This window comes from Cynara cardunculus (genome assembly GCF_001531365.2).
Source record: "Cynara cardunculus var. scolymus isolate 2C chromosome LG 8, CcrdV1, whole genome shotgun sequence".
Taxonomy (NCBI): Eukaryota; Viridiplantae; Streptophyta; class Magnoliopsida; order Asterales; family Asteraceae; genus Cynara; species Cynara cardunculus.
In genome coordinates this window covers 20,522,498-20,548,030 of record NC_037535.1, presented here as the reverse complement: position 1 = coordinate 20,548,030, position 25,533 = coordinate 20,522,498, and the positions used below count along the sequence as shown (strand labels likewise).

At 32.7% G+C, this 25,533-nt stretch overlaps 2 protein-coding genes across 2 annotated transcripts; one reads left to right on the top strand and one right to left on the bottom strand.

The window, feature by feature from the left end:
• Window positions 1-8,038: 8,038 nt before the first annotated feature.
• On the top strand, window positions 8,039-16,181 carry LOC112516628. The gene is made up of 6 exons (XM_025123779.1): window positions 8,039-8,428; window positions 10,165-10,370; window positions 12,841-13,120; window positions 14,998-15,105; window positions 15,406-15,644; window positions 15,737-16,181. Exons 1-6 carry the CDS (start codon window positions 8,207-8,209, stop codon window positions 15,843-15,845), a joined length of 1,164 nt encoding a protein of 387 aa, XP_024979547.1. The 5' UTR covers window positions 8,039-8,206; the 3' UTR covers window positions 15,846-16,181.
• Window positions 16,182-17,903: 1,722 nt separating this feature from the next.
• LOC112516713 (thioredoxin domain-containing protein 9 homolog) lies at window positions 17,904-20,177 on the bottom strand. Its single transcript, XM_025123917.1, has 4 exons — window positions 20,036-20,177; window positions 19,683-19,958; window positions 18,369-18,527; window positions 17,904-18,294 (listed from the first exon to the last, which is right to left on the bottom strand). The coding sequence occupies exons 1-4, from the start codon at window positions 20,054-20,056 to the stop codon at window positions 18,118-18,120; spliced, it is 633 nt and encodes a 210-aa protein (XP_024979685.1). The 5' UTR covers window positions 20,057-20,177; the 3' UTR covers window positions 17,904-18,117.
• Between the last annotated feature and the right edge of the window lie 5,356 nt (window positions 20,178-25,533).

Genomic DNA, 25,533 nt, shown 5'->3' with positions numbered 1-25,533 from the left:
AAACCACAATGCACATGCAATTCTTCTATTTGGACGTTGTTTTATTTGTTTTATTTTAATTTATCATATATTTCTAAATAAATTATTGGTTAATATAATATTATGAGGAATTAAATATGTATATTTGATAAATAAGAAATTAATATATTACATCCCAAGTTTTTGCAACAATAAATGACCAAAATTAGCTTGCGAGTGGCAGTTGGGAGATTATAACAAATCATATACATCTGTCAATTTTTTTTGTATATTGATTCAATTTTTTATTTTAAAAACAGTGAGCAATTTAATTTGTAATTTTTAAAACGAACAAATCATATATGGAGCTGTTTGACAATTGCGACATTGTTTGATACAAAATGGTTAGGTGGTCAGAATGCTTAAAGTATTTTGTATGATATCGTGTAGAACGAAATATGGTTGTTTAGTAATTGTGCAGAATAGACAGTCTGAATGACAACAAATTATTATTTTGACATTTTGTATGGTTTATTTCTGAATGAAATATGATTGTTTGGAAATGTCTGAACAAATCAATTATTTTACAAATATAACTGCATACTCGATATTACTAGTTAAAAACAACATTTCATATTAATCCAAACAAACATAACGTTATTAATTTGTTCAAGTTCTATTAAACGAAAACCTAACAATGAAATTTAAACATGATAGTTTTTGAATAATTCTTAATTTGACGCATTTTAACATAATTGATTTGCAATCTGGTCTCATAAATTAACCATGTATTCATTGTTTTGAGTACCAAAAGGCCTTCCATCCATGTCATTTTCATCGCATCTCTTAGTTTCTTATTGTCCCTAAGTAATAAACATGGGGTCGTTGTCGTAATCCATGAATAACTGATTGTGGATATTGCATCTTTTTATAAAATTATGAACCGCGAAAAGAGCAATTACGACGTTTTTCTTTGTATTCGAAACACATAGGGAGCCGTGTGCTTTAAAATTGGAAAACTTGCCTTCAAGACACTGTAGCACGCTCGATAACGTTTCTGAGTTGCGCATGAGCATGGTTGAACCTTTCTACTTTTGTCAAGGCATGTTGTCGTCGAAAATCAGCAAGCTAATACCTCGTATTGCGATATGGAGTCATAAAACCACGAGTATTAGCATAAACAACATCATAAATATGATATTTATCTATAATTGGAGTAAATTACATTCTTAATCCTTATGGTTTATGTGTTTTAACACTTTGGGTCCTATTTTGAAATATCTATGTATTACATCCTTGTGGTATGCATTTTATAACACTTTGGGTCCCTAAATCTAACTTCATTAGATTGTTTTTGTTAAATAGGTTAATTAAGAGGGTATTTCAGTCATTTTAAGTATAGGGACCAAACATGTAACAAAAACCACAGGGACCAAACATATAATTTACTTTCTCTCTCTCTATACATATATATTCTATATTAGCATATACTAATAATATATATATATATATACACACACACACGCACTAGAAGGATACTCGCACAATGCAACGAGCATTTCAATTTTAATATTTTGTTTTATTTTTTGTCTCTATCGATCTAATATTGATTTACATGGTTTTTGTCAATATTAGTATCAAATTAACTATTTAAAAATATAGCCATCTTGCACCCTTTGTTAAAACATAAGAGAAAAGTATGTTAAATCACAAATATCTAAAACGTATGTTAAAATAAGAGAAAAGTATGTTAAAATCACAAATATCTAAAACATTTTGATAACATTCACCTCTTCATGTATCTCTATAACGAGCTTATTGATCAACAAGCACAATTGCATGTACGAGATTTCCATCTAATGCACCCATTGCACCCTTTAAAAAAAATACAAATTATTAGACCCAATTATATGTTTTGTTTTTACGAAAAATAATAGAAAACTTATCGGAAATATTCTTCTGAGATTTCTTTGACGTTCTGATGTATTTGGCGTTTCCTCGAAAGATGTTGCTTGTATAACATCTTTTGCAAATTTCATCATTGTTGGTAGCACATCATGGAAATGTCTATGAATAGTCTCTGTGGAGTATTGAAATCTTCGTTTAACCATTCTAAAGCATTCATTATGACAAATAATCGTAAAAAAATATAGCCATCTTCTCCACGATTGTGACATTCCTACTATTTTGCAACCAACCTTTTTTAATGGTTGCATAGTAGTATATATGTGTCACGAGGAATGTGCATCAATTCAACACATTGTGTATTTGATCTGCCTAACAATTCTAGTGTATATGAATGTCCAGTTAAGACAGGAGTGTTATCTCTTACCGTCATATTATTAATGAAAATTTATATTTCCAATACCAATAGATGATCAAAACTAACAAAAGTTCTTCTTGAAAGTCCATGTATTACCTTGAAAATAACGTACATTATAAACATAAAAGAAACACAAACTTTAATCCAAAAAACAAATCCATGACACAGAGTTTAATCTAAACCCAACAACTAAAGTAGTCAATACTTACATGTCGTAAATCGAATCCAACCCTCACATTTCTCCGGTTTTAAACGAATCCATATTTTTTTGGTAGGCACTTTCGCCTAAAAACAAATAGTATAACATCATGTGATAACTCTCATTTTTTAGAGTTATTTATTATTCTTTTCTAGGATTTTTTAGCACTTTATTTACCCAATTTGTTTTTATCTCCTTCATTTTGTCTTACTTGTTTTTAAGATATGATGAATTACCAAAGATTGATTTTTGTGCTAAAAAGGACGTTATTGTGGATAGTTGGCCATTGTTTGCCCACTGTGGGCATGTTCGGTGCTACTTTTGGACAAATAAATGTTTTGCTTTTATCTAGTCTATGGGTACAATATTTTGAAGATTTGAAGTGATATGAAAATCTCTAGAAAATGGATAAATAGTAAACACCTTTCGTACTAAAATGATTAAAAAAATAGTTTATTCATTAGACAAAAACCTCAACTTTTCATATATAAAGAGGCATGGTGCAAGCATTAAAGGATCATTTAATCTTCAACCAAGAGCTACAACCTGAGTTCATTTACTCTTTCGTTTGAAGATTTAGTTTAATTTTTGTATTTTAATTCTCTGTCCACAGCCTGCCCTCTGTGGCCAAGCTGTCAATTTTCTTTTAATGCGAGTATTTTTTTATCATGTCTTTCATTTCTAGTATGAGCTAATCACCTCATTGGTTGTGGATGTAAATCAAACTTAAGGCTAGTAGGCAACACCTGGGTGTTGCCATCGTTGCTAATTCTTAAGCTTGGTCACTTGAGTCGGGACTTAACTCAATTCGGATAAGCCGATCACTTTGAAGTGTTAATATTAGATCTTAGACCCAAAGATGGACGGATTCGAAGTACGGCTTAAGTGATGCCAAAGATTTGAGAGAGTCTTTGATAATCACGTAGAGATACGAGTTTTGTATGATTTACTAAGGTTCAAACTTTCAAGTTTTATATCACAAAGAGATTTGGGTATAAATCTTAATACTAATCAAACTTAATTTTTATATATCAAACTTGGTTAAATCAACAAGATTATGAATCGGCAATGGTGGACACTTTGTGGGTACAGTCTATAAAGGTTCACTTCAAGAGATCGGGATAGACAATTATGTTGAATACACAAAGTATCTGACCATTTTGTTATTACGTCTGTCTTAAGGAAAATTTACACCCATACCCATATTCTAATCATATGTTTATTTCATCTTTCAAACATTTCAACCAACAAAAACTTGACTTTTATTCACAACCGAAACATGCTCAAGAAGTTCATAAAACACTCTGATTCTCAATAGCTCATTCCCTATGGAAACGATCTTGGTACTATACAACTTTATTACTTGTAGCGATCATAGTGTCGGCGTGCACTTCCACTGCCACTGTGGGGACTTCGTGCCCACTGTGTGAACACATACGATTCATAGCTATCATCATGCAACGGTGCTCCCTATCCAAGTTTCTTCAACTTCTTCAAGCAATCATCAATATTATCTTTCAAATTTGGTGTTCCATATTTCTCTAGCATGACATTCATAACCTTCCAAATAGTTCCTTTAACTCGGGCTTTGTTTGAATTACTTTCTTCATCTTTCCGCTTTTTGCTTTGGGTTGGAGGGCGAGATGAACACTCTTGAGTTGAAGTTGGGCCCCCGGTTCCTTGTGTGTGAGACATAACTTTAACATCTTTATTCATGTTGGGATCAAAGTCGTAAGTATCATGAATCATAGATCTAGTTCCATAACTCTCAATCCCCACACTAGCAAGCCCATCAAATAATTGGACACAAAGTTCAGGGTAAAGCAGTCTGGTACTTGTCAGTGGTTCCATGTATTTACTCTGCCGTTTTAAAAAAATTATCCATATAAATAAATGAGTTACAAAAATAATAATTATATAAAGATTAACAAAGAAAGTGACCGAAATTTCTATTATTCATCGGATAAATTGAAGGTATTGGTTGATAGATCGTAGGCATTGTCAGTTTCGTTTTTCAGTTTAGACCTAGCTGCATATTTCCCTTACGGTAATCATAGTGATTTTTCATCCGTCGTTGGTTGACGACAATGTTATGTTTTCTTTTCAGTTCTTCTCCAGCCTTCTTTCAAGATTGTGGCTTAAGACTACTACCTTCTCGTCCAAATTTTAATTATCTCATGTATACAAGCTTCGGGAAATATTCAGACCAACCCTTCCTTTTTTCCATGTCACCCCATGTTTCTTTTGGTGTCAAGATTCACCAACTAATTTCATACCTAGTCCAATCAAATAATTGGAAAATTGCAAACATATAAACAGATAGTAGCACAAAGTTTGGACAAATCAACTTTTTCAAACAAATAATTGGAAAAAGAGTAGCATAAGGTGTTCGCATCCATTACTATTCATAAAGAAACCGTCAAAAAAGCATTAGCATAAAGTATCAATAATCCATTACTTTTCATAAAGAACCCGTCAAAGAAGCAGTAGCATAAAGTATCAACAATTCATTACTGTTTATAAAGAAACAATCAAATAAACGGTAGCATAAAATATCAATCATCCATTACTGTTCATGAAAAACATAATCAATGAGGTGATATATATAGTATTTTTCTAAACAAGACACGTGAGACACGATATTGAATGATGGAACTTCATTCTAGTTACTGAATAACGTAAAGTTTTATCTCACATTAATTTGTACATAAAATGAAATGTGTGTAGCATGTATGAACGGATCAATTTACACCAACTTTAATCGGAGCTTTTGCACGTGATTTGATTATCCATTTATAACTAACTAGAATGACGAATTAAGTTGGTATTAATGATTTATTTATTTGATAAAAAAAATTAGGGTGACGTCTGATTGGTTTGAGTTTGACTCCAAATGTCAAAAGTACCAGGAAGTCTCATGTTCAAATCCAAGAAGAAATAAAAATTCCCTTGTGGCCACAGAGTTCAAATGCAATGACTCCAGTCTATCTGCAAAACAGATGGTCGTCCTAGGATTAGTCGGCTCGCATAACAGGTTGGATATCCAGGTTAATAAAAAAAAAAACTAGTTTGTTGTTAACATTATTTAAATCATCGATCAACAACAATTTAGTTGATAATGTATAAAAATTATGTTTTACAAAATGGGTATTAAAATGTCATTGTTTTCGCAATACAATAACGTACGAGACATTTTAATTCCAAAAATTGTGGTTTTCTCTTAGTTCAATAAGGATATTTTTGCATGTAGCACCATAATATAGGGACTATTTTTGTCATAGATGAAAATATAGGGTTCAAATTGAAAAGTTATTGTATGAAGTTTATCTGGTACTAGATGCAGAGACGCATAATAAATCGATATGAACATATGAGTTATCTAGTAATAAAAAAACAAAATATATTACATTTTGTTTCGTTTCTTTTGCAGTACTCACACAGACTTTTTTGATTATGAATCTACCATCAGAAATACAATATGTAATTTCAGCATTCAATATGTAATTATGTATTCCTAAATAATCTCATGTTTTTTAAATGTGTAAATTCAACAATTATGAAAACATTTTCTAATGAAAAGAATAAAAACACTAACATATTAACTTTAAATATATCAAACAAAAATATATTTTCTGTTTATACGTAGGATATCGTATTTCACACAAGCTTATGAAATCGGTTATCACAGTTTTATCATCATGCTCAAATAGCATCCAGAAACAGTTTTATCATCAACCCCTATGTAAGAACCATACGGTTCAAATTTCAAATACCAAATAAAGAAAGTTGATACTCTAAACTCACCTTATTTTCACGTAGATGAAGATGAATTAACACAACAAGATTTCAAATAGAAATCACAGAATCAACTTTTCTTCCTCTCCCTTACATGTCTGTTTGTTTTTTGCCCAAGAGAACACACACAGAAAAGTTTTCTTATCCTTCTTATTTACTTTTTCCACATCTCAGTGAGACAATAGACAATAGACAATTATCTTTTGAGATTTGAAGATGAACTATTTCCTAAAAAAAATCCATATTTGATGGATGATTTTTATAGGCGTCAACCTTCATGTTTCTCATTTAGTTATCAAACCATAATTTAAAGGGTAGAACATTTTATAAATAAATAAATAATTTTTTATTTACGAGAAAGTTTTATATTTAGTTGCATTACAATAGGTACAAAACTAGTGTGTGTGTGTGTGTGTATATATATATATATAGAAGGGTCCTGCAGCGAGATAAATCTCGATTTTAATGTTTAGTTTTTATTTTTTATCTCTATTGATACAATACGATTTTATGTGCTTTTGAGAAATCGATATTGTTTTTGTTTTTGAATGAAATATAAATTTGAAGATAGCATAAAATTTTGAAAAAAATAAATCGATATTAACTATCAAATTAACTATTTAATAGTTCTCGTTTTTTTGGTATAAGTTCTTTAATTCATTTTTTTTACTATATTTCAATTTAAATCTAATAACAAAGAAATTTATTTTTGGTTTAATAATATAATTTTTTATAAAGATAATAATTAAACATTCTGTTAGAACTCAATGATTATCTTAATTATATTTTAGATTTTCTATGTTTAAAATGGATATCATGTATTTGATTATATTTATCTGCAGTTAGTTATACGAATTTAAAAATGGAGCTTTAATAAGCTGTAATTACGCAAAATTACTTGTACTCTTGAATTGTAAGTAATATGCATCAATAAACAGTACTTCATGCATAAAAAATAATTTTCAAGAGTTTTTGTCAAATGTTTTATAATATAGTATAGATAATCAAACACTCACAATTAACAATATAAAAAGCATGTACGACAAACCCATATAAAATAATATGAGGTGGGGCGTAGAGATGACCGAAAATCAGTCTGGGATGGGCTAGGCCCAGCCCAAATCGGTCCCAGTCCTAAACACTATTTTCCATTATTGGTCCCGGTCTTGGCCAAAAACCTGAGGCCCAGTTAAGGTACTTTGTAAACGGTTATGAAGACCGGTCCCAGTCTTAGTCCTGGGTTAGGTCCAAATCGGTCCTATGTATTTTTTTTGTTAATATCGATTTTTAATTTTTTTAAAGTGTTATTTTAATACACTTGAAAATATGTAACTGAGTCAATTAAATACACTTAAAAAATATGTTCTTTTAGAGAATACGAGCCACAATCACGAATTATAACAAGATTTGTGAACGTTTGTGAATTGGTATATTCTATCATACATCATATGACTTGTATATAGTGAATAGTGGATAAATGAGACAAAAAAAAGTCAATTTTTATTTTAAAATTGTCATATAACTGTTGGGTATCGACAATAATATTTTTGAAAAATCTGACCGATCCCAGACCAAGCCTGTAGCCGGTCACAAACCGGACCTTCCGTTTTGACGAAAAGTGTAACGCATCCTGGAACGTCGTTCCCAAACAGTCCCGGGGCCCATTTGGTATGGGGGGCAATATGTAGGCCCAATTGTAAAGAAAGTATTCGAAATTTGAGCCCAAATACGTTGTATGCCTGGTTATGGAAGACCCCACGCCAACTGTTCGACGTTTTGCCCCACAAAAATCTGATCACCGTTGTATTTTCTGTTCGCTTCTTGGCGTCGGCTTCCAGTACTTCAATCGGAGCTACATATAAAAATTATGGTCAAAGCCGCTTACAGTTTCAGCAAGTGACAGGAGAGAGCGCGCAAAAGGGTGTCTGTTAATGGCAGCTTTTGCCGCCTGTTTTTTCTCGTGTGGTTCTTCTTTTCCTTCTCTTTCTTCTCCTTCTTCTTCTTCTTCATCATTTGCCCTTCGTCCCAATCACTTGGTATCTTTTCCACGCCTTCGTGTTGGCAAAATTTCAAAAGATTTGATAAATGTGAAAACCCTAGTTTTTGCTTCGTCAGATGGAATTAGGGCACATGAAGAGGATTCATCCTCCAAGGTTTGTTTGTAACTGAATTGCACATACTGATTCATTGAATTGGATTATTTAAGTCGTAATTGCTGCTGTTTAAGACGTTTCCAAATTCAGTGATTTAATTGAAGAGGTCAATGACCAAGAACTGAAACAATCTTTTGCTTGATTGACACCTTGCCCATTTGAACTGTTCCAATTGCCTGGATAAGATTTAGGGGCCGTTTACCTTACTGTAAGATTGTAGTACATCAAAATGGTATCTATGCAACATTTTACCCGGCAAGCGCTTACCCTGGTAATAGTCCTCACCCTCACTTATCGAGTAAGAGTCTTCATTTTTATCATTGCTCTTACCGGTAAGATTTTTAACGCTTATCATGTTCATCCGGTAAGGAAAATTATATACTAGTTGGCTTTATATACTACCGGGTAAGATTTTTGACCCTTGCCATTAACCGCCCCTTACTCCATAATTATATACTAGTTGGCTTTATTGGTGGGGGATTAGTTGCTACTAAAAGTAGTAATTAAATAATTAACTGTTGAGGGATCATAGTTAATGTATGGGAAGAATAGGAAGACCAATTTGGATGGTAAGTAAGTATACTTATTTATTTAGGTAAATGAGACATTATGTGAAACCCCAGGGCAGGCCCAAGGTTATGCACGATTTTGTGCAACTTATCACTACTTTCCCAGTTAGTACAAATGCATCGAATTTTAACTGTAATCAGGTAGTGCTAAACTTACCTGTAAAATATACATGCGGCCCAGCCTTCTTTTTTGCTAGCTGATCAGTATACTGTTCTACATGCCAATGAATCCCTTGATTTCGCTCCCTCCTAAGATACAGACAACTTGTGAGAGTTAAAATGACAAATATTAATGGCTATCATAAATATGTTTCTTCATGATAAGTCAATTGTATGTTTATGAGCATTTATATTAGGTTATGCAGTAACAAAGAACTCCTTTCCATCGTATGATTGGGATTCAAACTCTTACCAGGTGATGATGGTAGTCGATTTGTGGAATCTAAGGGACATTTGCTTTCCATGTGAAATTTGAAAATATTTTCTTTCATTTTGGATGATAGTAAGTACTTTTGTAAAACGGACTAGAGATTTTTGTAGTTAACAAAGTAGATATATTAGTTACATCTTTTAATTCTTCTTAAGCGCAATAACATCGGTGAGGTCAAATGACTTGAATCCATGATCTAACAGACGTAAAAAAATCATTGTTTGTGGAAAATTTGCCACGAGTCTACCAAGCCTTCAGTGTATTGCCATGTTTGTGATATATATGGTCCTCGAATATGAGACTTCAGCTTTATATAACTGATTCATATATAAATCCGGTTATCTGGTGGAGGTGCTTTGATTTGAATGGAGTGTGATATATTTAGTCTTCAGTTGATTAGAAGACCAAATTTATACTCTTTCCGACATGACGAGTTTCACCCGTTTCAGTTAAAGGCTTGAAGCCTCTGTCACAACTCACAGATGCACATACAAGCAACATAATTACCTGAACACTGTAGAACTATTGGGTGTTTCACTTTGTCACTAGCAAACCCTTTGAGCATTAGATTTTACGCGCCATTGTTGAGTGGTTATGTGTTCCGGTTTTTTGCTATCTTAAATGTCTACTTATAGATGGCAAATCCTTAGGCATCTTTCACAGTATACATTATTTATCCGCTTCAATCATGATATAAAAGAGAGAACTGACTCTTCCACGGGTTCTATTTCTACCAGAGGTCAGTACTCTTAAAATTGATTCAAGAGATAGAGCCATTGGACGTAAGCATCATTCAGAAAGATGTTCCACCTACTACAGTAGATGCCATGAAGAGAACTATATCGGGAATGTTGGGATTGCTACCTTCAGACCAATTTCAAGTTCTAATTGAAGCTTTATGGAAACCCTTGTCCAAGTTATTGGTTTCTTCTTTAATGACTGGGTAAGTGGGCTTCTTCAATACTTTTTGAATGAGCATTACTATAACCATTTCTGTTTTTTATCTATTCATTTTTAGGGATAAATGTAGGATTTTGTATGAATAAAAGAGTATACACGATCTTGGGGATGAAGCCCATAATACAACCATAATTGTAAAACATGGTTCATGATTCGAAACATATTAATTTTTTTATTCCTGAAACAATACTGCATGTCCCTACTCTTATGAAAGGATGCTAATGGAAATGAATCTGCACACATCAAAATTCAAATTCAGTTGCCAAAACTGATGTCAAAAATCACCATTTGAATTTATTACTTGGATATAATCTGGACTCAAATATTATCTGTGTACATTTAAGGAAAGAATAATCGAGAAAAAAAGAGGACGATGGGAAGATGATTCTTTATTCGGATATGTATACGGAATACTTACTTTTATTTGTATTAAAACAAATATAACTCTGCATTAAGTGTATCGGTGGATGGTATTTTAATAAAAATAGAAATGCATTTAAAGTAGTGATCTGTAAACCAATATAATTTTTGTACTTTTTGCAAAGGGGGTAACCCATATTTCTTGTATTTTTTGCAAAGAGAAAGGTATTTTTCACTTCTTATGTAATTGTAATGTATTAAATCAACTTCTATCGATTTTTTTTAAAACTACTCTATCTGAATGATGACTTGACAATATTTATGCATTGTTTGCACAATGGTCATTATATTTTGACTATTTTGTTTGTGATCCATGAACAAATTTTTGTTGATACTTTTGTTATATATTAACTTTAATATTTCATGCTTGCAAATATTTATAATGTCTCAGATTTTTTAAATATGTTGAATCTAGGTAATATTTGCTTATGCTGAATGTGTTTGAGCGTGTCAATTAACCTACACTGATACATATCATCACTTCTATATGATTTTTGTATAATTCTTGAATATAATCTGTCAAACATCATCTTTGAACTGAATCTATCATTATTCAATTAATGTTGAATGTGCAAATTTAAATCTATCATTTGTTGTATTTTAACTAAGATTGAATACGGAATTGGTTGGCATCAAGTTTTTCAGCTATCATTTAGAAGGCTAAAGTTCCCATTATTGAGTTGAAATCCTATCTGATCAGTGATTCAGATCCTATTATATGATACAATATAAATTATCCTATACTTTTACTTTTATTGTTTTTTGGTACGTGTGTAAGAGTTGTTTGATCCAATATCCAAATGAATAGAAAGGTGCTTAGCTGGTATTGAAGTTGTAATGAATGAAGAATGGGATAAAAAGCTAAATCATTAGAATGTTTGCCATTTATGTTGGGTATATGTACATATTATATAAAATATTGATAATAATCTGCAGTTCGGTTTATGATTCAAGACATTTATGATTGTCAATTTAATTGTTGAATTGCCAACTTAGGACTATGAAATACTAAAAGAGAAGCTGGAGGAATTCATAAAAAAATCTCCAAAAAAAAAGAGACAAATATCAAAACTATGTTTCCACAAAATACATTACATAGTCCCTTTTAGGGATTGGCGACTTACCCATGCAGTGACTTTGGCACTGGACGTTCCTCAAACGGGTAAAAGAACAAAAGAATGGGACATGCCACGAAAATATTTGGAAATACAAAATATGCAAAGGAATCATATCAACCTTGCAAAACTAAAACAGGACTCCAAGAGACATGTTTCATTTGCTAAGTGAATGTGATAATAATTTTGTATGAGGAGGGAATAAGGTATGTAATTCCTTTCTCCTGGATCATAAATTAAGGGGGCATTTGGTTCATTTTAAGGGAATGGAAATGGGAATGGGTATGATAAGGAATGACAATGTTGGTGAATGAAAAGTCCCCCCCCCCCCCCTCCCAGGGTATGTTGATGATTACCCACTTTTAAGGAATCATTAATTGCATAATATTGAACCAAACACCATTATTCATTATAATTCCCATTTCTCACTCGTTAATACACCCAACGAAACACCCTCTAAACTGGTATGATTTGGGATTGCCTTTCTTTCCACCATATAATTTCATAGGCTTATTCATTTATAATCAATTCTTATGCATATGAAAACTGCATCTGACTGGGTTTGATGAAATATGGATAACAAGCCTCAAAATACACGCTCCATCTGATTTGATGCGACACATCATTTGTCAAAGGGTGAAATATTATTAAGTAATGATAAAATAGAGAATTTTGTAGACCAAAAGCAATTGAATCAATTATTTATAATGACGAAAATCAGCAAATACCTATTGTTGGCCTGGAACTTTGCCATGAAAAGGAAGGTTGCTTTCATGGGGCGTCCCAACTCCCAACATAGAAATTGTTGCAACTTCCACGGGATGGAAGGGGTATATCTTTTCCTTACTCTTCATATCATACAAAAGGTCTTATTGATAGGATAAGTTTTTATTGAATCATCTTGCATTGCATTTGCAGGTATACACTTCGGAATGCTGAATATAGGCTGTGTCTCGAGAGGAACTTTGATACTGATGAAGAAAGTACAGATAAGCAGGCAATTGAAGATTCTAAATCTGAAGTATTACGAACGTTACTGCACAACAATATAATAACAAATAGGGGTGACCAAGATGAGTTGCACAAGCCCGAAAAAATTAGTGAAAATGCATCTCAGATCCCAGATCTTGGTCAAATGACTCCTGAAGTGCAACAGTATATTTTAAAGCTACAATCCCGTTTGTTTTCTGTCAAAAAGGTAAATACATAAATCATTTCTCCAGAGTTAGATTTTGTGCTCATTATTACAAATATATTTAAATATCTAATTGATGATTGGCAAAACTTAATTAAATTCCATGAGTTCTGGATGGTCTACAGTGGTATTGTTGACACTGTACTATGAATCTTTTTCTCTGTTTCTGGTGGGCATGTAAATATTACCAGAATCATTTTGCAAACTTCACACCAAAAGGAGAGTGATTTCCTTGTTGATTCATGAAATTATTGTTTTGATAGCTAATCTGTTACTTAGACAAACTCCAGCAATTATATCAGCCAATGAAGAAGTTCCAATCTTTATTGCTTTCTGGCAAGAGGCATATACATAGTTATTTCAAACTTAGGAGGTAGACCATTTGGTTTATTGTCACGCTGTATTTGATTGACAGTTAATAACTCGATTAAAGTTCATAAATGGTGTGTGGTCTCCAATGGTATTTGTTGTCATTATACTATTGATTTCTGCTTCTCTAAGTTCCTGGCTGCACCTGGATTCATTTTCTGTACTCCACGTTGAGAAGAGTGGCATTTCCCTTCAGGTTTTGTGTGGATCTAATTTATCATTCATATGAGTTGGACTTGAACTTTGTTCCTACATGAGGCGATCAGTTCAATTGGGTACCCACCATCTAATTTCATTTTTCAACTCTATAACAACAGCTTATTTATGAAGTGAATTGATATCTGCGTGGTCAATAATTTTTCTGCAGTTTGTCTGGATTTAGAAAAAGATGCTTTTATCCTATTGAGCTGCTTTCTGCCAATAAGGTCTACAGTCACGGTACACTTTTATGTAGGATTTGTTACTGGTCCAAAGCAATGTTCCGATATCTCCTCTAGAAGCTCTTTGTAGAAATACACAATGCCGAATCTTCATATATTTATTTGTTGAAATAGTAAGCATTAATCTTCTAGGACACTCTCTTAAGGTTGAAAATTACTACCCGTCTATTCCACAAGAGTTGGTAAGTTTGATTGTGCACAAAATAAATCTGTGGTTGGCTATTACCGATTTGGAATGCTCAAAATGCACTTTTTAAAGGAAATCTTGTGGGCCAAAATGCATTATTACTATCTCCAAGGATTACTACGGGGGCTCTCATACCTGCTGCCATTTGGGGGACATCCCACTTCTTGTAGGATGGAGGGAATAAAACAAAGTACTGTATATAATGTCATGAATCAAGTATGCTTTCTTATTTTGTGATTTATGACATATTGATTAGAGGCTATATAGGTTTGAATTGAAACCGAACTTGCTAAAATGTTACTGAAGATGGAGTTCATATAAAGCAGATAGATAGTGAAGTCTCCTTTTTTACTTGATAGCATATTATTGAAATATCATCATTCCATTTAATGGTTCCCGAAGGCATTCATGATTCTCTCCTTTTGGGCTGATATTTGTCAAATCAAGCATTAACAATTTGTTCTGATGAAGTGGTAAAGAGTATCCAATCTGTTAAACCACTAGAGTTTGCACTCTGTGCATTTAGGTTATTCTTATACAATCTTCTATAACATATGTGGGATACCAGCGATGCTAACAAAATGCATGTAGATGGAAAACAGACGGTATTTACCAGGATTGTTGGCTCTACGGTCTACACAATTAAAATTTAGTCACAACAATTGACAGCTGTGGAATGTTTAGGCTCTTATATATAATCTTTGTATGTCACCTGGTAAAGCTTCTGCTCTCTCCTTAAGATTTTTATTCAATGAAGCTTCACTATTTGTTTTAAATTTTGAACTCGTTATTTATTGTTACAGACCTTTAATTTTAGTGTGTTCCTCTAGCTTTTCTGAAGTAATTCTAAGCCGGTAGTAGTCTTCTTTTTCTTCTAATTCCAGGAGCTCCATGAAGTAAAGAGGAAAAATGCAGCTCTCCAGATGCAACAGTTTGTTGGGGAAGAAAAAAATGAATTGCTGGACTACTTAAGATCATTACAACCAGAAAAGGTTAGCCATATAGTTTATGCCAAACCCAGCCTTCCAATGTCAATGGTCCTTGTGTACTTTTCATTGCTTGAAATATAGGGAAGTTGGTGGTTATCAAATCTAATGCCACTTTAGTATCGTTTTGCTATAGGAAAGTAACAGCTTTTTATACACATCTCTTAAGATTATATTCGTTTTCTATATAGATGGTTTAGAATGATATTATCATGAATTATACCGTTTGGGCATGGCAAGTTTTGGATATTACAGTCCTGTTAACAATTTAATGTAAGATTGATGATATAAGCATATCGTTAACAGGTGGCTGAGCTATCGGAACCAACATCTGCTGATCTCAAAGAAACAATCCATTCTGTTGTCCATGGTCTCCTTGCAACTCTTTCACCTAAGATGCACTCGCAAGCTCCCCATATATCTGAAAGCACTTCAATAGGCACTGCAAGTACTGGAATTGGGAATGATGTTGTGGAGAACACTTCAATTCAATTTCAGCCCCTCGTTTCTTTGAGTCGGGACTATCTAGCTCGTCTACTCTTTTGGTTAGCCCGCTTCTCCTTCATTATTTTCCAAGTGTTTTTCGTTTGAATAGTTGATTAGAATATATCTGTTTATGTGGGTGTGTTAAACTTAGGTGCATGCTGCTGGGACATTATTTGAGGGGCTTGGAGTATCGAGTGGAACTTATGGAGCTTTTATCAATGTCAAGCAACGAAGCTTCTGATGGTGAACATGTACATTGAGGACGGCTTCACATCTCAAATATTCGTAGACAATTTGGTAACTTTATCGACATGGGTTTGAGTTAGAAGAACTTGGGGAATAAAACCGGATCCAAGTCGAGATGCTCGAACCAGAATCCTATAAAGCTTCTCAAGTCCTTGAAATAAAATCTGAATAGATGTTTGTTGGTGGTGATAGGATGTTTTTGCTCCTTGTGTAGATTATACATAATTTTGTTCTTACATAGTGTTTGGATATTGGATTTGGGTAATAATTTCTACTGCATTTCATCCTTTTTATCCATCTTGTTTTAGTGTGTAATAGTAATATAATTCGAACATCTATTTAGAGTCAAATACATTTTTCGTCTATGTGGTTTGGTAAAAAATACAACTTCAGTCCTTGCAGTTTTGAAATTATGGTTTTCATCCCTGTGGTTATGAAATTCATTGCTATATTAGTCCTACCAACTCTTACCTTTAGGTATGAGGACGAAAATAGCAAAAGCAAGGATGAAAATAACAATAAATCATAAAGATAAAAATAAAACTATTAATTTTGAATTATAAGGATGAAAATCATAATTTAAAAAATATAAAGACGAAAATATCAATTTTCAACAAATGAAAACTTTTTTAACAAAACCTTAGTCCTTTTGTTTCTCCATTTTTTTCATGTAGATTTTTACATAAACACTCTAATTTTTTTTCCTTAAAAGTAACAAAGAAAGAAGCAAAAGCATTCTTACTAATGGATTCGGGCCTATAACCATGGGTTCCAACGCAAGAGATCTCGAAAAAGTGATTCGATTGATGGGATTCGGTATGATACTTATGAGGTTATTACGACCCAATTCTTGAAAGTTATCCGATTTGAGCTATGGACGAATATTCAAGCATACGTTTCATGCAAAATCCCGAAAAATTTATATTTTTTCTTGAATGTGTCATTGAAAAGTCACCAATGGGCATTCTAGCTGCAACAACAAAAGCCAAGTGTCAATCGTACGGATATGTAAAATATAGGATTTCATCAATGTATCGGAACTGAGAACATTCGAGATTATGCAGGATTATTAGGTAGTTAGATATATTTGCATATCAGATCTTATTTTGAATGAAATATACGAAATATGTTTGGTTTGGTTTGATTATTGTAACCTGTTTCTAAATAATTGAACATGAATTTTCATATTTTTTCACGTAAAATCGATTAAAAGTAATTTTAGAATTATCGAATATATGAGATTCAATGAAAAACAAACTTATTATTAAGCACATAATCCTGTGAACTATGGTCATGTTTGCTGATTAACTGAAAAATGTTGCTATGTTGTATAAATCTAGTCAAACGTAAATCAATAATACAATAAGAACATCTTCAACAACTATTTTATAATTTTTTAAAATAAAATATTAAAAATCAAAAATTTTACATATTACTCCAACAACTACTCTGTTTTAACCATTCTAACATTAATGTATTATTAAATTATTTTATAAATTCATTATTCAAATACAGTTTTAAATTTTTTATAAAAGATTATAACACATTCAACTTCATTAATGAATACAATTCAACTAATATATCTCTTTACTCAAATATTAAGTTCTAAAGATTTCTCGAAATTTGGAGATTTCTACGCTTTTTATACTTTAATATAGTTATTGAAATAAAATTTGTGGAAAGAAGAAACAAAACCCAAAAGAAGAAACAAAACCCAAAGTAGCAAGCCTAAGATTAAATCTAAAGAATCAAAACCTTTTAAGCCAAAAATTGCATTACCTTGAAAGTTGTTTGACAGTTGCTGAATGGTTTAATGTTGAATGTTTAAGTGGTCAAAATGATAAAGATGTTCTCCTGATATTGTGTAAAATAAAATATAATTATTTGGTAATTGTTTACAATGAAATAAAAACGCTTAATGGTTAAAGGAGGCTCAGGATACAAAATCATTGAGACGGTTTTATAACCATTAAAAGAAATACCTTTTTTTTGCCAAACAAAATTCACCTCTTAACAATTCAGAGGTTGCCTTTTAATGAAACTATTAAGAGGTAAACAAACAACCCCTTAATGTTGTGTATCCTTGTCATCCTTCTTTTCTTCATCCATTCCTCATTGATTGATGACATATAAACAAAACAAACATGATTTGATAGCTAGCATGCAAGCAAGAACAGAAGCTCATACTCCAAAAGATTAACCTCATTCTTGAACGCTACTTACCTTTTAATAATACACCCACACCTCAACTTTTTCATATAACAACCAAAACATCGTTCATTTCTTTTACTCGGAATCTGAATCCTGAGAGTTTGAGCTCTGTCGAACATTTCTTGTTTGCAGCTTCGACGGAGGTTTCAAAGACGATTCCCCTTCAAAAAAGATTACTTGGGCTTTGCCCAACCTCTCCTCCAGTTCCTCCGTGCTAAAGTCATCGCTCCCACCAAGCTCATCAAATCCCACCTAAAAACACATTTGCAGCATGTTATCGATACAGAAGCAACAAACAACAACGTAGCAAGTGCATACAGACATACCACATAATCATCCACTTTGGCATTCTTAATGAGAGCAATTGTTGGAAGAACTACAATCTTTAGCTTCTCTGCTAAGAACGGACTTTTCTCTGCTTGAATCTTTATAAAACGCGTCTCAATATGCTGCTTCGCCAATATGCCCAAGTGTTTGTCCACCACCTGCAATTACCTCCAAAAATTACTCCTTAATTCTCAACTCTAATCTCACAATAGTTTTGTTCTCAAGTTTATTTTCTCCACATCAGACTATTTCTTGTCATTGTCCTCTAAAAGAACTTTTAACAGGGCATCAAGTAATTCTTTGAATCTATTTAGCAAGAGGGATCTTGAACTTAGAAACTAAAAAGGGTATCTTGTGTAATTTGTTGCAATCAGGCTCGTTGATACTCCTGGTATAGTAGACGCTTCCAGACATACTATCATGGACTTTGGTACTTAAAGTTAAGCTTTTTTACTAGAAACAAACCGGAAACAAGGATTTATCGGTACCTTGGCAATAGCATACTATATAATTCTCCAAAAACTACATCAAGATACCAAATGAGAGTGTGGCTCTACATGCACCATGGACAGTCTGTAGGGAAAACTAATCAAATATGAAGTGACAATATTATGAGTCGTAGAATCAAGGTGAACTTTTTTGACATCAAACAACAACAACAACCAAAACCGTGGATCTCTAAATACCGTTGCAACAAATAACCACAAAGGATCTTCAAGATGCACAGAGACCAGATTGAAATGCGACTGTGCAAACTGAATTCAGGAAGCAAGCTATTCAAGTCTTGGCTTTTTCATTGTGATCCCAAGTGAGAATCGGTAATCATAGAATGTGCTTTTGTATCCCAAACAACCCTTGTTAATATAAGGTCATAACAAAGTAGTTGATAGAAAGAAGCATAAAATTGCTAATATGAACTGGCATCACCTTTTGAGATCTTATTCAGTTTAAGCCTTAAAATTGCTAACATAACGGAGCCTGTAAACAACATCACCAAACAAAATCTTTTCTTCAGGTTATGCTCGTCTTAGTATGATGCCTCTAGTTAGTTTTCACATTAACCCTCTCATCATATTTGAGATTCCTTAAACAAGCATTAAAATCCTCATCATCCAATTCAGAATTTAATACAAATCGACAAGCATGATGTCATCTAAACCCTAAATCGGTTAAACTAAAGCTCGTTTTTGGACATTCAATGCGCGTAATCTTCAAGTCACTTTCTATTTTGAAACTCAATAATTCTATAGTATCATATAAACCCCAAATGATAAAGATTTTGAGCTACGAAAGGTCCAAAAAGGAACATTCACCTTGCAAGGCCAATTTTCGCGATAAAAATGACAAACAACACGATCGCTGGCCTTAACGATGGAGAAGAAATCCTTCTCGGAGAATATCTCGGAATAATCTCCGTGGCCAAGGGCAAGCCAACGGCTCCGCTTCTCCGCCATCTTCTTCATCTGTTGCAACCTGCGCTCTCTCAGGACCTCAATATCGTCCAAATCCAGCTTATCCAAGGCCGCGATTTGATCATCGATCTTATCCTCTACAGCTTTTGCTACCGTTAGCACTTGCTTCTCTATGATCTGAAACGAACATCAGGCTCATCATTAATTTACATTACAGAACATTGATACAAAGTAAAATGGAGAAATTCACAAACCTCTTGAACCCTATTCTCCATCGAAATGGTTCTCTTTAGATACTGTCTAGATTTGATTTTTCTCAGCAACTTCGAATTTCAAATGCGAATTGAAGATCCAGATCTTACGAAGAAAAAGGGTTCGTGTTCCATTGCCAACGGTGTCGTTTTTCAAACCAATTTCGTTTGCATAAGAGTTGGGTTGGGCTTTCCTTTTACAAAATAAGAACCTGGGCCTGGGAGAGGCCGTTTACCCAATTGCTTATTCGGTAAGCGCTTATCGATAAGAGTCAACACTATGATTTATTTTGATGCGTAATATTTTAGTATATTAAAACATATCGAACGCAACAATTTAATGGGTAAGCATTTACCTAGGTAAGAGTCGTCATTCTCACTTACCGGGTAAAACTCTTCATCATTCGCATCGCTCTTACCCAGTAAGATTATTGACCCTTCTCATGTTCATACGATGAAGAAATTTATCCGATAAGTACTTACCAAACAAGTGTTTAGTAAACGGCCTCTTAGGTTCGTTTACCAAATTTTATTATAAACAAGATCGTGATTGGATCCGTAGTCTTGTTGAAACCCTCTTTACAAGATTACAGACTAAAATTAACATATCCTGCATCTGATGTTCAGACACCAGTATCCACAACTCCTATGTGAACCAGTTTATTTTTTTTCCAATTCCAGTTTTGAACCACTGCAGACTTGTTTCATAAATGAAGGGAAATCCATAAAAAATTAGAACGAGAACACCGAAAAAAACCTAATATAGCTCCGCTCTAAAAAAGTGAAGGCTTTCTGCAATTGCTGCCGAAATGAGGCAACTTCAAAGTCAAGTTAACCGCAAGGAGGGGGATGCCGAAGGCAGTTGTCAACGTGCCATTACTTTACCAAGTGAGTATGATAAAGACCAAGAGTGTTACCCAATAACATGCATAGTAAGGATAAGTGATAAGGATAAGACTTTTATCTAATTATCTACCGGGTGAGAGACATTAACCAACAATATATTCTAATGATCGAGAATGTTACTCGATAAGATAAGTAAGGATAATGATTTTTGCTGGTAAGCGTTTACTAAATGGTCTCTTAAGCCAATTTTAAACTTACAAGAATCAACGCAATCACAATTAATGAGTCCGTACAGTATTTTTCGTGATGAAAATGGCGAATGCTTGGATGGGTAAAAAACCCATAAAAACCCAAAAGGGGTATTGTTGGGTTTACCATTTCCAAACCAAACCATTAAAAGGCATTAAAATACAAGCCCATATATATTAAAATTCATTTCGCCTCCACCCATACACTAAAAATAAAACACAAAAACTATCCCTCGCAAAAAATATTGGCCATAAATAATGTTGCGCTATATTAGATCGACTCCTTCGTGAAATACAACAAATGTTGGTAAAATGCCGATCAGTTGCGTAAATCCGCTTATACCGACCGGTTGGAGAAGGGCCTGTCTAGAGAGATAGAAAGGGTGTAATCTAAAAATGGTCTCGTGTTAGATTCAATGGAATAAGCAGTCGAGCCTTCTTTTTGCACTATAACAGATATAAAAATATTGAAAAAAAAATCAAATTTAATTGTAAGAAATTAGGGTTGCAAATGGATTGTGTTGGCCGGGTTGAAAATATTTGAACAACCTAACCCAATGTTTGCGGGTTGAAAAATCTCAGTCCAACCCAACTCAACCCAACCCAAGAGAAACTACAATCCAACCCAACCCAAACCAAACCGTGAGGGTTGGTTGGGTCAATCGGGTAGAAACTTTGCTATATCATTTTTACAATCTAGTTAAATGTTTTTGTTTAAATGAAGTAAAAAAAACAAAACGACAACATACAACAAAGTCAAAAAATAAAGTCGAAGGTTTATGTAAATAAGAAAATAAATTACAGTTGATATTGTAATATAATTTTGAATATAACCAATTACGAATTGGTGTAATGTCTAATGTATATATGTTAATCAATAACTTGCAGATCATATTAAATCTATAGTATAGAAGTGTATTAAAAAATCCCAACCCAATAAATATGCGTTGCTCTAATTCTATATCAACTATGTATCAGATTAATTCGAATTGAGCTTTTTAGGTTTTTCCGCGTTGGATTGACCGAATTGATAAATATTTTAATAACCAAAGAAATAGTATGGACTAGGGATATATGATATGGTACCCTTACCTTAAAGACGGATATGGGTTCCCACTTCCCAATCCCACCCACGCTGCTGTGGGCTTCCTGCCATGGATGATGCTGATTAATCGTAGAATTGTAGTGGGCTACTTTTATTTAATTGCTTTGTGGGCTCACTTAAATGGGAGCTCCTGCCCACGGCTTCATTTTAATTAGTGATGGCCCGGACCGGTTTTTATCGGGTCTGAAGTTTCTTGTAAGCGGCTGTAACCAGTTCCGGTCCTCCGACAGCCTTTGGACCAGGCCGAGCCGGTTTGGCCATCACTAATTATAATTATTTAATTATTTATTTACGTATTGCTGAAAGGGAAACGAAAAGGTTTAGGAAGAGTTGCAAACATTGCGATATACGACAATATTTAAGTTTAATTCGGTATTTTTTAAATCAAAAGGATGTATATTTTATACATTTTATTATAAATAAAGGAATCGTAAAAATTAGATGTTAAATGTTTTACATTATTATTTCTTTTTTTTATTAACCTGGATATCCAACCCATTATGCGAGCCGACTAATCCCAAAGAGACCACCTGCTATGTAGATAGCCCGGAGTTACCGCATTTGAACTTACGTGACTACAAGGGGATTTTTATTTCTCCTTGGATTTGAACATGAGACATCTTGATACTTTTGATATTTAAAGTCAAACTCAAACCAATCAAACACCACATTTGTGGCTCATTATTTTAAAAATAATAAGTAGTTTAAACATTATGAATGGTTGTAACGATAATTAAGGAAAGTAAATGATAGTATGAATATAAAATGGGGAGAATGTTGGGTTGGCAGCAACTCAAGTCTAAAAAGATTCCAAGTCAAAAGAGCGTTTGACTTTTCAAACAAATGGTCAAATCAATTTAAGTTTTATTTTTTTGTGATTGTATTTCATAGTTGGGTGTTTGTTCGATGCTTTTCTAATTTAAAAGATACAAAAAGTATCAATAAATGCAAATGACGTATGTAGATATGTATGTGGGTGCAATATCGATGCATTCTTTATAAATCAACCATAATTTACATCTTTTTTAAGGTAAATAACAAAAAACTGTAAAAAATTTAAAATCATTTAATGGATTTTTAGAACCTCACTAGAGACTATTTTGACAGTTGCTGAACGGTTTAGTGTAAAATGATTAAGTGATTAGAATGATTAAGAGACTCTAGTGTAAAATGAAATATAATTGTTTCAGGAATGAAGATTCTTTCTCATCCTTCTCACCATAAAATGAAATACAATTTATGTTCTCGATTGAGAGAGACGATATATGGGATTGATTGTGAGCGACGAGAATTAGGATCGATTGAGAGAGACTTGAATTTGGGATCGATTGAGAGAGAATAGGCTATTTGGTCAGGTACAATTGAGAGAGAGAGAGAGAGAGAGAGAGATGAAATCTACGATTCTGAGCAATGAGATTTAGGATCGATTTATAGAGACGTGAATTTGGGATCTATCAAGAGAAGAAGCTTTGATTAGGAGCGACTGAGAGGCAATAGATAAGATCAAAAGGATAAGAGAAAATTAAGGGGTTGATTTATTAGTTGACAAATCAGAGGACGACAAGAGCTTAGAAGCTCTTATCACCAAAAAATTCAAACATTATTATTGAGCCAACCTCTTAACCATTAAGCAAGAGACTAACAAAAGGTAAAATTTAAAACCAAATAAGACCTAAATAGCTAATATAAATATCTATTATAATTTTTATAAAAAGTAAGTTTCTATTAGGCAGTTCATTAATATGTTTAGCAATTATTTCAAGAATAATAAGGGGGTGTTTGAGGTATCCTGGTGTAGCATCGGTAATAAGTACTTTTGAGTGTTCGGATAAATAACTTATATCGGTATCAAACCGGCAATAAGAAGTTTTTGACGAAGTTAAACTTTTCTGACTTATAATAAATTAATAAATGCTTTTATAAAAAAAATATAAGTTATTTCAAATAAACAATTCCAAACACCCGCCAAGTAAAAAGTCATGTGGTACAAAATTCATATATTTTAACAACAATAAAGTAATAAAGAAGATGGGCTTGCTATGAAAATAGAATTCCAAGTGTGTAATCGGATGGTGTGAAAGTAGGCCCATTTTTCAGCCATCAACCGTTAAATAAATGGATACCTTTTCAGCTTCATCTTCTAGATATGTATATACATCGTGATCGTATATAATTATAAAAAAATAAATAATATTTATTTAATAAGAAAATTAATTAGAAAGACGGTTTTATTTTGCGGTTAATATTATAAAAATTAAAAAAAACATTTATTATATAATAATGAAAAAGAATTTGTAATAATAAATGACTAAATTCTACGATGAGGTGATAGCAGAAGGTTACCTTAAAGACCCTATTCCCCCATCAACTGTCCTTCTAATTCCTCAACAACTTCCACGCGCCCCTTTTAATTTTTGGAATAGAAACTACATATTTTTAAATAAATCTATATTTATATTATAAAACAAATTGTGTACCCACACAATGTGACGGGAGCCGTGAATTTTAACGATTACGAAGTTTCACTGGTTTTATTAGAGAATATTTAACAATGATATAAGTTACACTTGGTCCTTACATATTAATACAATTTGAATAAATAAGAGTTATGATTTCAATTACAGTCTATCAATGAAAAAAATTGTATGACAGTTTAAAATCCAATATATTAAAAAAATCCAACATATTTAAACGACTCCACAAATGTGTTTGATTTACACCAAGAGCAAAGAATCAAGAGAGCGAGACCGAGAGTTCTAGAGCAATTTAATGAGAAATGAATGAGATAACTTTTAATAACTCATGGTGAATATCAATTTGAATCTCATCTTGGGGGATGGGGAGAAAACATAGAGGTATGAGAGGGTGAAAACATGAGTGAAATGTGTCAAAAGTATCTTGGGAACATGAAAATAAAATGTAATAATGTGCATTGGTAACTTGTACTATATATTATTTTAATTGTAAATTAAGAGATTTTAAGACGGAATGCATAAATAGTAGTAATTAATGCATTATGAGTTATTTTTAAGACTTTTAAAACTTTGTGCATAAATGTATAGTATTTTGTGTATTAAAAATTATTTTTAAGACTTTTGATAAATCTTGTTTATAAGATAGTATAGATGATTTTAAAATTAATTTATTTTATGTCATAACAAATATGATTTTTGTTTTTAATGTATCTCATTGCATTGCACGAGTACCCTTCTAGTTATATTATAAAACATCTACTTCATTTTTTGAAAATTCAAGTTTTCCTCGTAATGTAACTTCTAAATTTTTTATTTTTGAACTCTATA

Bases quoted from the DNA above. Each gene is read 5' to 3' on its own strand.
- LOC112516628 (XM_025123779.1), top strand. From the start codon at position 8,207: ATGGCAGCTTTTGCCGCCTGTTTTTTCTCGTGTGGTTCTTCTTTTCCT. The intron at 10,371-12,840 runs GTAAGTGGGCTT...TTGCATTTGCAG, and splicing joins GTTTCTTCTTTAATGACTGG to GTATACACTTCGGAATGCTG. The intron at 13,121-14,997 runs GTAAATACATAA...TTCTAATTCCAG, and splicing joins GTTTGTTTTCTGTCAAAAAG to GAGCTCCATGAAGTAAAGAG.
- LOC112516713 (XM_025123917.1), bottom strand. From the start codon at position 20,056: ATGGAGAATAGGGTTCAAGAG. The intron at 18,528-19,682 runs GTGAATGTTCCT...AGGTAATTGCAG, and splicing joins GCGAAAATTGGCCTTGCAAG to GTGGTGGACAAACACTTGGG. The intron at 18,295-18,368 runs GTATGTCTGTAT...ATGTGTTTTTAG, and splicing joins CCAAAGTGGATGATTATGTG to GTGGGATTTGATGAGCTTGG.